Genomic DNA, 15,167 nt, shown 5'->3' on the forward strand with positions numbered 1-15,167 from the left:
TGAGTATCTGTTAACATTATTTGAGTGACGGGACTGAAGTGGAAGCTTAGGAATTATGCTTAGCTTAGCATTGGAACAATTTATATACAAGACGAAACAACAAGCTCACTTCCATCAACTGAATATCCTACCCCTTTAAAATGAAAAGTGTCGATAGATAAAATGTAATAAAGTATATATTCATGCTTTGAGTGAGTTTTGAATATTGTAATCACACTTTTTTGAATATCAAATATAATGCTTTATATTGCTTCACTTTGTTAAGCCCTTTACAAACTTGTATTCTCATTATAGTTCGAAATGTTTCAGCTAAGGATAAGATGAATAACCTTATTTGCATGCAATATTTGGATAAGGAGCCCAAATTATGCTAGAACAGCATGTAGCTGTACAGAATGTTCTAACAAGCAGAAGTTTCTGGTAGAAAGGTGTAACGTCTAGTATACATAGAAGAAAACACTAATTCTTAAATGATTAGCAGCCAAGAGTGGAGTGTTTTATGCAGGAAAGTATTTGACAGGTATAGTTTGTGTGTATGGGAATAGTTGGAGGGGTTCGCAATGTCTTGGGGTGTGAGGATGAGAGATAAAAGTTTGACGTCCTCACCCGTACTCAGACGATGTGACCTCCTCCTGTAAGGATTCATTGCTGTCCGTGTTCGTGGGTGAGTTCTGTCTCCATTTTGGCCAAAGGCATTATTTTAATAAATGTCTTGTGAGTGATTTTACATTCTAGTTTGTGGCTCATTTTTGTGTCTTGCCTAAAACATCTAAGACCCTAGTAGAGAGATGTGTTTTTGAAGCAATGGTTGTTTCTGTCTCTCAACAAAAGCTATAGATAGCACTAAACCTTGTATTAGAATACACTATGTTTTTCAAAATATTCTAAATACAGAGGTGTTTGTAAGAATAAAACAGTATCAGACAGGGGAAACAAGTTTTTATTGAAATTAAATTATTCAATATCTACAAATACAATAATAAGTAACAGCCCACAAAAACATCCGGCAAAACAATGACTTGTTTACAGTGGCACTGACACTTCAAAAGGCAAACTGTCAGGTTTAGACATTGCGGTGAATGAAGGTAGTTCAGCTGAGCGTAAAAAGCATTAACAGAAGCTTTATTTTACAAACTGGTACGTATCCAGATGACAGAAAATCAAACTAAACTGAAAGTACAGCTAGTGAACGCAGAGGATTCCACAAAACACAAGGGACACAGGTGAACTTAAACTGGGGACAATACAATTAGAAACTCGGTAATTACTCCCAAGTGGCCGGGCTAACAAAAACAACTAAGGGCCACAGAACACATCATGACGAACTAAAGCAATTTATAAATATATTACCAAATTGCCTGTCATGTAAACTAAAACATGAAGTAATACAGTAGCTTAATGAAAGCCAGGTATAACATAAATCAAAAAAAGCTTCCCGCAATCGTTTATCAAATTAAACACATGAAACAAAACTTCCACAGGTTGGACGTATTTATTAGATATCTGCTGAGTAAGCAGTATGTGACGTAGCATTGATGTGTGCATGCGCATTACCACAAGGTAGGACGGATTTATGGGTAGCACAGATAAACAGAACACCGATCGTAAACCTCATTTTTTGTCATGACGCATTTTGATAATCAAATCAAGATTAAGCAATAGGAGGACCCCCAAGGCTTCCAGGGCCTGAATCAGCAGAGGAGGAGATGAGCCGAAGGAAGCGTGAAACATCCAGTGAGGGGGGAGGGAATGCTGACTGTAGGCGGAGCTAGCTCAGATTCTGAGGAAATGATGCCCCCCTCCCTGATGCCCAGTTGGCAAAGAGGCCGGCATCAGAGTAACCTTCCGAGGTTACAAACACGACCTGCTAATAACTTTACAGAGTAGGACTCGAAGAAATTTCTGGCCCGCCTCAGTCTTTACCTCGGTGTTGGCTGATAAGGCGACTCAAAAAATGTATCAGGTAACGCATTGAGTTTTACTACCTTTGCTATTATAACACTGTTTGTCAGGGTTTGCTCTACTTCTGCATGGGCGGAGCCAGTGTCATGTCATTATGTCAAGGCTTTGCTTACTTTATGGTAGAGGTGGGTGATACTGGGAATTTCAGTATCAATCCGATACCAAGTGAATACAGCACCAGTATCGACAATAGCGATACTTTTTCATATGAATTGTTTTTTTGTTTTTGCTTTTATTTAAAAAAAAAAAAGACAAAACAAACATGTATATACACACAGACAGCTGGCAATGAAATGTCAGATGCTACAGCTTTTCTAACAGCTGATACTAGCTTCCACTAGAGCTGCCACTAGGTCACCAGAGTGTCGGAGCTGCCATGCCCGCTGCTGGCGTTTTGGGGTATGCCAATGCCAGTTTTTGGAAAATGTGCTAGTTATATTGCCTGTTTGTAAATAATTTTTTTCAATTACTATTTTATTAGTTAATAAACCAAGCAACACCTTGACTATTGTGACTGAACTTACTTGATGGAGATGGCAAAAGTAGTTGAATCTGACACAGTGGAGGCTGTCACTATGTCCAAGGAAAGGCCTTCAACAGCTGGATTATCATACAGCATTGATAGTTAATGTGACTTTTTACTTAATGAAAATGAGTTTTTTGGCACTCACAGCCCCTTGCCATGTAGGCACCACAGAAAAGTGGCTGACATGCTGCAACAGGATGCAAAATGATGCCACCAGATAATAGTAATAATAATCATACTTCCTTAAGCTAAGCCAATTACTGTCTCCCTTCTTACCTGTATCTCATATGGAGACAGGCTCCAGCTATGAAAACAAGCTAATTTTTTTTTTTTGCAAGGGTTTTATTTTAAAAGTCTACTTAAATCTGGCAAAAATGTTGATTCCTTTTTTATCCACAATTTCTGAGCATAGCTTTCCATAATCCTCTTTTCTGTCAAAAGCAAAACTGAACTGCTCTGCTGGAGAACTGTCATAGATTTCCCCATCCCAGGTCTTCAGGTCGTGTAGAGCTTCCTCCGTCTCTTGAGTGTCATATTCAAGAACAGCTAAACGCTAAAAACCTGCTGCTGAGCGCCGAGGTCAGCCGGCTGGAGCCCGGTTGACTGGGACTGTGCTGCTGAAGAAGTTCACTGATCATTCACTGCCAAAACACCAAATACTACCCAGTGGTTTTGGTTCAGTTTCTACTGGAAACTGAACCAAAACCATTTTTGTAAGCTGTAACAAAAATGTTTCATTTTGACACCATTGTGTCAAAATGAAACATTTTGACACAAGCTCAATCTGTGATGATTGAGCTTTCCTGCATAAAATACAGATTACTGTTTATGTGTATACCATCACCTGTAAATATTAGACATTGGCAATTTAACCTGCATTAAAAGATTTTAACTTTTACATAACAAAATATTTCCATCCATCCATTTTCTTCCGCTTATCCGGGGTCAGGTCGTGGGGGCAGCAGCTTCAGAAGAGAGGCCCAGACTTCCCTCTCCCCAGCCACTTCTTCCAGCTCCTCCGGGGGAACCCCAAGGCGTTCCCAGGCCAGCCGAGAGACTTAATCCCTCCAGCGTGTCCTGGGTCTTCCCCTGGGCCTCCTCCCGGTGGGACGTGGCCGGAACACCTCACCAGGGAGGCGTCCAGGAGGCATCCTTACCAGATGCCCGAGCCACCTCAACTGGCTCCTCTCGACGTGGAGGAGCAGCAGCTCTACTCTGAGTCCCTCCCGGATGACCGAGCTTCTCACCCTATCTCTAAGGGAGAGCCCAGCCACCCTGCGGAGGAAACCCATTTCGGCCGCTTGTACCAGTGATCTCGTTCTTTCGGTCATGACCCAAAGCTCATGACCATAGATGAGGGTGGGAACGTAGATCGACCGGTAAATCAAAAATATTTGATTATTTTTATTTTAAAGTTTAGAGTTTCAGAAAAGCAGTTCATTATATACTTTGGCTCTTGTAATACAGCTTATGAGCCGTGATTTGGATAGCTGGTTTGGTCTTTCCCTGACAATGCTATGAGCACCATCTGTGGAAAAAAATCCAACAAATTTTACCCCTCATCTTCCTCCCGTTCTCAATCGAGGACATTCTTAATGGTAATTTGTACACTGTCGGAAAATATCTTGCAAAGGAGGACATCAAAGCTTCTTCGACCGACTGAAAACCACGTAGAGAGGCAATAATGAATACCAGACTAGAACTACTCCATGGTCAATCAGTCCCCAAATACTTCCAAGTGCATGCCACCGATCTTCTGAAAAGTCTAGTCTTAGTTTTGGAAATCTCTCCTTCTTCCAGAAAGCAGCGTAGACTTCCCTGGAAACGCCAGTTATCCACAGTCATCTCATCAGTGAATTCCATTTTTAATTCAGACTCCACAACACATTTGTTCATGAAAATATTGAGAAGGTCATCTAGAATCTTGGCTCGCCCGGACCCCAAGCCAGTTGTGATGATGCTGTTAAGACAATGTTATGATAACCTAATATTTTCAAGAGGAAAAGAGATACATTTTATTTCAATGTGATATATTTTTTAATTTGGAAATACTTGAACTACCCACTTGTTGAACCAGCTTCACCATCAGTTGTTTCTGATGATTTGTTCCATTATACTGTATTTGTGAGACAAAACCCTATGAAACCATATTAAAGATGTATGAAGGCTATTGATAGTAAAAGTGGAGTCAACTCTTGTAATATTTAGTTTTTAGAAGGCTCCATGTCATTTAATTTGAAAGTGTTTGTTCCTCATTCACATTTTATTTGCCAATTTTTCAACGTATCTTTTCTGTATCATCATAATCTTGATGAGTTATCGTATAAACTAGCATTGAAAGAAATAGTTTAAGTTCAAATACGACTCCAGCAAATCTGATATAAACAATGTTAGTGGTTAAAGAAGTTTTTCCTAACAGTTTTGTTTTTGTAATTCTTAATGCTTCAGTTTGTTATTCAAACAACCCTGTTACTAAATCAAAATAAAGTGTTATGTTAATGTTGGTAAGGATTTGGTTTTTCTGTGTTCAGTTGAGTCTGTGTTGTCCCATCTACCCTTTGATTGTCCCCAGCTGCCCCTGATTACCTTCCTTGTGTATTTAGTCTGTTTCCTTGCCGCTCCTTGTCAATACTGTGGTTTGTCGTGTCTGTTCCCTGTGCCTGTTTATTTTTATTTATTTATTTTTTCAGGTTATTCCAGTTGGTACCAGTTCTGAGCTCCTAGCCTTCTGCTAGTAATGGGCTATCTGAAGCCAGGCTTCGAGGTGTTTACCGAATAAAAAGGCGGCGTATCCGATGAAGCCCCGCTTGGAGGCTTGTGTTGTCTTTCTGAAAACCACGTGACTGGCAACAAACGATCCCTCACTTGTCTCTATTGCATGGGTCACGTGACTGCTTCATTTAGCGTGTCGGTTTTCAAAATAAAAGCGCGATGCTGCTTCATGGGTTGTTGTCCATTTGGTCACACATCAGAGAAGAATATTTGTCTTCAGTGGCCAAAATAAAATTAACATTGACTAACATATTTGATGTGTATTGATGATGGCACTCATCAAAATGTAATGTTTGTTACTGGTTTTCTCAATTGTAGAGTGTTTTTTTAAATGACTTTATATTTTTGTGATTTTATGATGTAAATCTCTTTGAACTGCATTGTTGCTGAAATGTGCTACACAAATAAACTTGATTGTCTGAAATGGAGCCAGCAAGAGGAAAATCTCTGACTTCTGGGAATTCTTTGAGATTATTGCTCGCAATAAAATTCTTCTTAGATAACAATAATTAATCCCTCCACCTCCCAATTTCTCACCTTCTGGAAAGTTCCACTATTTGTAGTCTGATTAGCAAAGATATATCACAGCAGAAACGGATTTAATCCTGTTGCAGAACTAAAATTCAACATGTGGCCAAATATAAGGGATCAGAGCCAATTAAAAATCCAAGAAAAAGTGAACGCCCCAACAAGCACTGCACTCCCAAGACACTAACATCACATGTATTTATTGTCAAATCAGTCTGACATAAAAGAAACCCCAACACAACCCCAACACAACCCCAACTCTGACGTTCAACGTATAGTTGGATTAGGTTGGCTGCAATCAGTTTAATAACTAAAACATATGACAATTAAACATGGTTTCATTGATTCTCCTGTTACTAAACATGAGTTTGATGAAAACTTTCACAATATTGCATTTAGTAATTTTAGGTTGTTTCAGTTTCACCAGCAGATGTCACTAGTGAGTCATGAATGAAGCATCTAGTAACAAACCTTTTTGCTAAGCAAAGGGCTGGAAAGATTCATTGCTTCATGAGGCTTCATTTGCCCATCACTACCTTCTGCTATTTACCTTCTGCTTAACGCTTCATACATCTTCTGCTAAGATGTATGAAGCGTTAAGACTTCATACATCTTAGCATTTTGCTTCATACATCTTCATACAAAATGTTCTCCTCAGCTTGTGTGAAATATGACTTCTGTAGACTATAGCAATTCTTTGACATGTTAGGAATTTGAAGTCCGTAGCAAACTGTAGTCCAGAAACTGTTGTCTGAAAAGACATCGTCATCGTAGGCTTCCCCTTTCCTTTGTAGCTCCTCCAACTCCAAAATAATTTATTCTATGACTCTTTTTTTATTATTCTGGAGACTGACCAAATAAAATAATACATAATGTTATGTTAGTGAATTTGTCAAAATACTTTATATCCATACCGGGAGATAATTACAACTGTGAATCTAATTATTTTTGAAGTCACAAACCTCAAAAAGATATTCTTCAATTACACCCTTCGGTGGAGTTCCCATCAGAACAACTACTCCTTTCCCATTTCAAGAATTTGAGAAACGGTTGTACTTTTATCCATTGCTGCATTCCTCGTTCCGCCTCCATTTCTTATTCTCAGTTGTTAGTATTCATCAATGTTAAAATGAGGCCACCTAATTTCAGTTTTTCTTGATGTCTTCTCTTCTCTCTTCTGCCTTCTTGCCATCTCCCTTTTTTTCTTCTTTTGAAAATACTGCCACGTCCTCTCTACAATCAAGAGTTATTCAATTTAATACTTGCTGATCATAAAAAAATATTTTATCTGTAAATGCGATGGTAAGACCTTAAATGATCTTCTTCTTCCAGGTTTAGAGGACGTGCATACAGAAAAATGCACACTATCACTGCTGTCAAGGCTAGCAATGGGTCACATAATTTGTTGTACCGTTGCCATAGTAACACATTTTTAAAAAGAAAAATTGCAGAATGCGTGATCAAATTTTAAGAAATAAAACAATTTTTTCTTGATAACATTCAAAGCAGCTCTTGGCTAAGGCTATCAAACTTGATAGCTAAACTTGATAGTCAAGTATGTTATGAAGCATTGGTTTTAAAATTATTCCATATAATTAGTAATATTTAACTAGTCTCATTGCGTGTGCATAATATCCTCCTCTGGGACATCTCTAGACCGCAGAAAATGATAGAAGTTGTCCACCATGACTCTAATGCAGACACACTTCAACATGTCTCCTGGCAGAAACTGCATAACAGTTTAAAGGAGACATTACTCCTTTAAACTGTATATCTTAGCCCAGGAGTTCCTAAGCTTTTTGGTGCCACCCCCCCAAAACAACATTTGTTTTTGACCTTGGACCCCCTTTGTAAATACACAGATAATGCTACAAAATATGTAAACAAACAAATGTCACACTTCTATTCACTGCTGGACAGTTTCTTCTGTCTTTTTCTTATCAGAAACATGTCTATTTCGCATTTGCTAGCTATGCTATTTGACTAGCAGCCAATCAGAAAGATGAGTGTGGCAAATAACATTTCAATAAATTATTATATCATATCTTATAATAATGATTGAAAAACAGAGTAGGTTTTATGATAAAAACACAATTAAAAATGTATTTGTAAAGAAAAAAAACTAAGTCAGTATTTTTATTTTTGCATTTTTCTTCTCTCATCTTCAACATTGTGAAGCCACATTGTGGTGGCCGCGACCTCCTCCACAGACCGATTGGTATAAAAACAAACAGAAGGTGGCAGCAGTACGCTTTTGAGTCGTTTAGTCCGCCCAAACAAAACGACGAAGAATACCAGGAAAACATGGCATCAAGGTTACTGCTCCGCACCGCGTTCAGAGCCACAACGAGCTGCCGGGCTGCCCGGGCTCCGGCCCTGAGGCGCTGCATGGCTGCTGGAGGTGAGGATGGGACTTTGGTCGACAGGAACACCCAGAAAAGCCGCTGAAATGAGAGATTAGCCGTAGTTAGAACAAATGAAATTCATGGCGGCGGACCGCTTTCTGTTTGTTCCTTCATAGACCTCGGGCTTCATAGGGAAATTGCCCATTTCTGTTAATATAGTTTCATCTAGTTCTATAAAGCCACGTCGTTTATTTATCAAAACAAGTAGGAACTTTAGTTTATTTCGGCTGGTTTTGAAAATAATGAAATAGGTTTTCAAATAGTATTTTGGTTTCATGAGAGACGTCACATTGAATACAGAGCAAATAGCTGATGACTGGTGCTCAACATGTTGCAACTATATTTCCAGAAAATATTGTTGCAATTTGAGAGAACAGATAATGATGATGTTTTAGTGGTATATTGTGTCGACTAAAATTGTCAGAACTCGTTTCACTGAATGCATTTTGCAAAGTTTTACAAAACTGACAATGGATACACTGTCAACAGTATCAGTTGTTTTAAATCTTAAATTATTACTGCCCTTCATTGTCTAACTGTTGGCATTTATATATTTCTAATGTCTGTTTTTGTTACTTCTGTTGTTTTATCCATGGTGATGTGTGCTGCTGCCTTTCTTGCCCAGGTCACTCTTCTGAAAGAGGTTTTGATCTCAGTGGTTTTTTTTTAATCTGCTTCAATAAATGTCATTTAGGTGGAATACAGAAACAGAATTTGTTACTTTTAAGATCTGACTTTTTAGGGCAGAATTCCTGATTTTACTTGAATCATAGTAATTAAAGTGTAGCAGAACAATTGAGGTAAAAAAAAAACAACAACAAAAAAAACAGCTGAATGATCTCATTAATGTTGTCACCATCACTATATGTCACTAAAATGAATGCTACCTGAGTGAATAATTTGCTGCTCCACCAGGCATTCCCACTGATGAGGAGCAGGCCACAGGAATGGAGAAGGCCATCATGAAGGCCATGAAGGAGGGAACAGTGAGTGTTACAATCAGCAGTGCAGAAAAGTGACATAAAAAACCCAACAAATTTTTAAAAATACTCGGTGGGGTTCTTGTGTAGAGTCAGCTGTATGAATCTGCAGCAGGGGGTTAGATTGATAAAACATGAACAAAAACAAGTTATTTTACATTTTCGCATAATCGGCATCTTCCTCTTCTCTTTACAGGATCCTTACAACATGATGAAGCCTAAGAGCTACACTGGCTCCAAGAACGACCCCCACCTGGTTCCCTCCATCACTGACAAGAGGGTTGTGGGCTGCATCTGTAAGTCGTCCTGTAGCAGCTCGCTGTGGGGAGCGATTGCACATACGCTCGTAACGATGTTTGCCTTCATCCTCTGTGCAGGTGAGGAAGACAACACCTCCATCGTCTGGTTCTGGCTTCATGAGGGCGAGTCCCAGCGCTGCCCCTCCTGTGGTGCCCACTACAAACTGGTGCCTCATGAGCTGCCCCACTAGCCTGCAGCCCTGTAACCTGTACAGATGTGTGTGTTTACGCCTTCAGCACTCATCTGTACCTTTTACAGCTTTTTTTTTTTTTGTCGCAATATTCATTCCTCCTTCAGTACAAGAAGAGTGAGATTATCCACGTCCTGCAGGATGTTTCCAGCTCGGCGTCCTTCCTGGTCCGCTCGTCTTGTTCTGTTGTTCTACTTGATCTACCTGCTGACCTCATCAGTCTTTGCTTTACATGTTAAATTTCCACACAGATACAATGTGTTTGGAAGACTCAGGCAGTTTACTCTGGTTTATGTACTGTACGCTGTTATAGTGGGTCCACTTTACTGCTGTTATTCAACCAATAAACATTGAGAACTCCTACTCATGCATGTCTCCTTGGCACTATTTATTACATGTTTTATCTGATAAATGTTACAGTTAATGGTACACATGCAAAAACATGACAGGAAGTATTGGTAGCTGCACTGTGAAGCCAGGAATAAAAAAGTGCATATTAGAAAATTCCTCAAACATTCTACAATCAGATTTTACTGTCAAACTATTATAATAAAATGGATTCAAACTAACACATTTGTCCACAAGAGGGAATAGGTGAGTTTTGGATTTGGCTTCAACATGAGAGATATGTCCTGGTTTTCCACAAGCTCCTCAGTGCAGCTTTCATCTCACTAAGCTTTCCGGACAAAGATGGCAAGAGAACCAGATGTCAGTTTCTGGCAGTTTTTACAGAATAGTTTTAATTCCACTGCAATGGAGGAGTTTTGAACATGTTTAATGTAGCCTGTATAATCATCTTAAAAAGTATACTGATGTATGTAGAAATTCAAATTCTATAATTTATTCCAGGTTTTGAAGTATGTATGCTGAAACAATCGATTATCTGTATTTACAACAGAGATAATTATTAGCCTTCACTGGGTGGGGTAAGTTACTGTAGATGTAGGTGAAACTGCACAAATTCCAAGACAGTCATAGAAAACTTGCAAGCTACAGGAAATAGCAGATCTTTCAGAAATACAATTTATTCAGGGGCAGAATAGATACTCAGTTCTGTTGAATTCGAAATTAAACATAAAAAAAACTTGTTGAAAGAGATTTGGGGAAGAAAATAGTGTAGATTCCAGAGAGGGTAAATCAATAATTAAAGGAAAAGAAATAGAAATGCAAAAAAGATGGAATGAAGATAAGAAAGGAAGGCAATTGTAAAAAAAATAAAATCTGTAACAGAACTATAGAGAAAAAAACAGAAGAGAAGGTCTAATCAGTGGCGCAACTACACATTATTCAGGTGGATGCGAAAACAGATCGGCGACTGAGTAGGTTATACATACATAAGTGAATTTTTATTTATAGTATAATATTATTTATTTATAATAATTGTGATAGGTGAGGAGACAAAGAAAGTATTATATTTTGATGAAGATAAATATGTGACGTTAACGAGAGAATGAGGGGAAAAGAACGGAGTCAATGGGAAATTTAAAGAACAGAAGTGGATAATGAGAAAATCATTATTAAAAATAAAACTTTTTTTAGATAACACAAAATGAAAACAGAATATAGAAGGTGGTGAATGAGGTTACGAAGAGCCCTGGAAGTACTATGATGGACCAGACCGACAGGGGGCGCTAATGTAACTAAATTAGAAGAAAAGCTTCTTCGGAGGAAGTAGTCCATTAATGACATGTTTATTTAATCGTATTTAAAAGTGTATATGTGTGTATGCATGTGCATACATATGTGTTTATGAGTGTGTGTAAATTTGTACACTCATACACAATAATTCACCATATGTGAATTATTAAATTCCCTCTGAATATCATTGATGACCACACTCCAGTCCGGTAGGTAGCGGTAAATGCACCTTAAGTTGGTTGCCATTCGCCAATAAAACACAAAAGAAGAAGAAGTCCATCAGTCTTTACTATCTGACAACAGTACATTGAAGGAGAAATGGCTGCAAGGTTACTGCTCCGCTCCGGGCTGAGAGCCGTGACAACCTGCCAGGCTGTCCGGGCTCCGGCTCTGAGCCGCAGCATGGCGGCTGGAGGTGAGGCCGACACGGACACACAACCATCTAGATAACAGACTGAAGTGTTAGCTAGGCTAGTCCGTCTGACCGCGGAACGCTTTTTCTCTGCCAAGTTCTGCCAGGACACGTTCGGTTCTTGTAGTAAAAACCCGCAAAATGTCTTCGGTTGTAATAAGTTCATTTTCTGCTTGTCTGTGTTCAGCTGGTTTTGAATATCCAGATGTTCTTAAACAAAGCTAGGAGCTAACCTGCTGCTTAGCACTAGGCTAACAGTGACTGCAAAGAGGTCACATTTTGTTTAGATAACTGAGGGTCGGTGGTTCTGTTATTCATCTGCTTTACATTTGTTTCTATTCAGAGCTGCTACCTTCATGACCCAATCCCATCTCCCAGAAAAGTGATTACTCGGGTCTTATCGTGTTTTTTTTTAATTTTTTTTATCGCTATTATAAACATAATGGTTTGGATTTGACTGATAGTTTCTTGTAGTTTATTCATAGTTCTGTGAAATTATGAGTGAGCGGCTCTGTGGTACATCCTGAGTTTCCTCCTCTGTCATGTTGCTGCTCCCAGGCATTCCCACTGATGAGGAGCAGGCCACTGGGCTGGAGAAGGTCATCATGAAGGCCATGAAGGAGGGAAAGGTAACGTCACATTACATCATGTAGTTATGCTTTACACTTAGATGAAACTATATTCTGTGAAATAATTGGTTAGAAGAAGTCTTTCCTTTAAGAGATGGAAATATATCCCACCTGCTTATTTTTCAGGTTTTGTACTGAAGAAAAAGCCTCTTAAATTAATCATTCATTAGTTGTGAAGATTATTATTATTAAATTAATTTGATGGGGACAGACAGACATCGACATAGACAATCTGAACAGAAAGCAGTCCCATGTTTGAGTCATGGTGTAATAGCAACAGCTAATTCGCAGCACTTGTCCCTGGATGGGCTTTTAAACAGTACCTCTAAAAAATTGAAGTGATAATTAAAACAGCTCAAGTTTTATTTTGATCCTAAGTGAGATCACTTCCTGGTACAGCATTACCAGGAAGTGCCGGTTGATCAAAGTTGAGTTTATAATCGTAGATTTAACTTTTTAAAAATAAACTGAAAAGTATCTTAAACGTCTGATTTCAGTTGTCTCTATAAAAACATGCTAATAGGCACGTTAAAATGTGTTAAACTCATTTCAGGAACACAACAGTGAATCTTCAGACATTGTCCTTGTTTTGACACTGCAGTGATGTCGCTGGCTGTTATTGATCATCTTGTTTTACATCAACATACTAGTGTTGCATTTCAAATCCTGACCTACCAAGTTTATAACCATGATAGCAATTGTTCAGGTTCATGACCCCAAACAGTTGTTATTTATTGTAATGGTCTCTGGGCCTCACAAGAAGCCCAGATCTCCACCACCGTACCTGACTGTGAAGTTTTTTAGTTTTTTTTTCCTGTTTTCTGGAGTTTCTGTAATTAGATTGTTGTGGCCGATGAATGATCTCGGATTTTCGTGAAGAACAATGAAATATTTTTAGCCTGGTTTTCCTGCCTGAGTGATTATTAATTATATGCTGGGATCATAGGCAGTATCACCATGACTGAGAGAACAGCAGCTGTAACACAGTGTCTTACCTTTTTATGTTTGGTTCTTGTGTTCAAACTTTTCCCCGTTCAGCACAGAGCTGTGTCCAGTCTGACCCGGTGGAGCGTTGGTGTGGCACTGACCAGCTGCCCTCAGGGCTGTTCAAGCTGAAAATGTCCAGATTCCAGTCGTGCTGAGCAATATGGTGGAAAATTTATCACGATATAAGGATTTTGTATCAGTCAATACGGATAATTATTGATTAGTTTTTTTGTTTTAAATACCAGAAACACAGCCAAGCTAGTGACGTCACTTCCTGTTTCATCCACAGTTTTCTTTCCACTCCGTTGTTCTTTATGTCATGAGGCTTGTCGATGAAACCCGAAACTGCTGCTGTGCAGGTTGTGCAACAGGTTGTTGCTAGGTAACCAAAGAGTGAGTTAGCTGATGCCACTCACCAAGAGAGGTTGAGCAGCTAAAGTCTTTCCTCTGCCTACATCACCCAGAATGCTGAGCGATTCTGGATCAGAGTTCCATGTTTAGTGACATGGATCAGCTCTGTTGTAATTTATTATTAGATTTATTATCTAGCCTCAGATTCCAGCTGTCAGCTTATTTCTCAGTGCATTGTTTCCATGGCGCTACTTGCTCTTATCTTAATTAGATCATCCATTACTAAGGAAACCTGTTTATTGATATAATGTTTGTTGTCAGAGGCTATTTCAGAATCAGCCAACACAGAACCCTGATCCCAGCTGAGACCAAGCTCCTGGATGGCAGGACCGTTAGTCCTACTGTCATCATCATCATCATCTTCCTCCTCTTCTCCTTGCAGGATCCTTACAACATGATGAAGCCTAAGAGCTACGCTGGCTCCAAGAACGACCCCCACCTGGTTCCCTCCATCACTAACAAGAGGGTTGTGGGCTGCATCTGTAAGTCACAATAACAGAATTATTAAATACATTTCTAACATGGCAGAAACGAAGCCAGCTCTCTAAAAACACAGTTCAGCTGTTCAGCAGCCTCAGCTTCCAGACTTCTGGCTCATGTTTTTATTTTCTCTGTGCAGGTGAGGAAGACAACACTGCCATCATCTGGTTCTGGCTTCATGAGGGCGAGCCCCAGCGCTGCCCCTCCTGTGGTGCCCACTACAAACTGGTGCCCCATAACCTCTCCCACTAACTTAAAACTAAGTCTTTTAGTAAATGTATTTACAGTACCAATTTGGCTTCTCTTTGAAATGTTAATTTTATCTCTAGACCAAGAAAACTCAGTGTTTTAAGTTTTCACTGTGCTTGAAGACGCTGTCTTTTTGTTGTTTGGGCTTGGTGTATTTCCTGGTCTGATGTTTATTTTGTCTGTTTTAGCACTTGATCTACATTTTAACCTCAATTTTGGCTTCACATGTTACATTTCCAAACAACTCAGATTTGTTTTGGGACCTTCAGCTTCAGTTTACATTGACTGTACTGTATGATGTTACATTCGGACCACTCCTATTGTTCAGTCAATAAAGTTCTGAACTCATTTGTCTCTGCTCAGATTTTTTTTATTTTTAAATCAGGTTGAAGACAATAGTTGTTTCCATTTACCATATAATTGCGCAATTTGACATTTTCAAAATAAAATTATAACATGGCAATTTTGCGCCAAAAGTTTTTTTCGCATCACAAGTCAAAACATCTGGATGTTACTACTGGTGCAAACCACAAAGAAGAAAACAGGAAGTAGAGGATCAGCTTGTTTTTTAATGACTTGTCAAACTAGCTACTGATGCAGTTTCCTCTGGATCCCGTTGGTTCTGAATGAAACCAGTGACTGCTGGACACTAAAGTTCTGAATCAACTACAGGTTCTCATTAAACTACAAAAAGCTTA

At 39.0% G+C, this 15,167-nt stretch overlaps 2 protein-coding genes across 2 annotated transcripts; both read left to right on the forward strand.

Annotated features, from left to right (window-relative positions):
* Positions 1–8,030: 8,030 nt before the first annotated feature.
* On the forward strand, positions 8,031–10,030 carry LOC103473151 (cytochrome c oxidase subunit 5B, mitochondrial-like). Its single transcript, XM_008423145.3, has 4 exons — positions 8,031–8,189; positions 9,109–9,179; positions 9,370–9,469; positions 9,551–10,030. Exons 1-4 carry the CDS (start codon positions 8,093–8,095, stop codon positions 9,661–9,663), a joined length of 381 nt encoding a protein of 126 aa, XP_008421367.1. The 5' UTR covers positions 8,031–8,092; the 3' UTR covers positions 9,664–10,030.
* Positions 10,031–11,414: 1,384 nt separating this feature from the next.
* LOC103473152 (cytochrome c oxidase subunit 5B, mitochondrial-like) lies at positions 11,415–14,817 on the forward strand. The gene is made up of 4 exons (XM_008423146.3): positions 11,415–11,716; positions 12,272–12,342; positions 14,123–14,222; positions 14,360–14,817. The coding sequence occupies exons 1-4, from the start codon at positions 11,620–11,622 to the stop codon at positions 14,470–14,472; spliced, it is 381 nt and encodes a 126-aa protein (XP_008421368.1). The 5' UTR covers positions 11,415–11,619; the 3' UTR covers positions 14,473–14,817.
* The last annotated feature ends 350 nt before the right edge of the window (positions 14,818–15,167 follow it).

This window comes from Poecilia reticulata, chromosome 12 (assembly GCF_904066995.2).
Source record: "Poecilia reticulata chromosome 12, P_reticulata-male-v2, whole genome shotgun sequence".
NCBI classification, from domain to species: Eukaryota; Metazoa; Chordata; class Actinopteri; order Cyprinodontiformes; family Poeciliidae; genus Poecilia; species Poecilia reticulata.

Bases quoted from the DNA above. Each gene is read 5' to 3' on its own strand.
- LOC103473151 (XM_008423145.3), top strand. From the start codon at position 8,093: ATGGCATCAAGGTTACTGCTCCGCACCGCGTTCAGAGCCACAACGAGC. The intron at 8,190-9,108 runs GTGAGGATGGGA...CTGCTCCACCAG, and splicing joins GCGCTGCATGGCTGCTGGAG to GCATTCCCACTGATGAGGAG. The intron at 9,180-9,369 runs GTGAGTGTTACA...TTCTCTTTACAG, and splicing joins AGGCCATGAAGGAGGGAACA to GATCCTTACAACATGATGAA.
- LOC103473152 (XM_008423146.3), top strand. From the start codon at position 11,620: ATGGCTGCAAGGTTACTGCTCCGCTCCGGGCTGAGAGCCGTGACAACC. The intron at 11,717-12,271 runs GTGAGGCCGACA...TGCTGCTCCCAG, and splicing joins CCGCAGCATGGCGGCTGGAG to GCATTCCCACTGATGAGGAG. The intron at 12,343-14,122 runs GTAACGTCACAT...TTCTCCTTGCAG, and splicing joins AGGCCATGAAGGAGGGAAAG to GATCCTTACAACATGATGAA.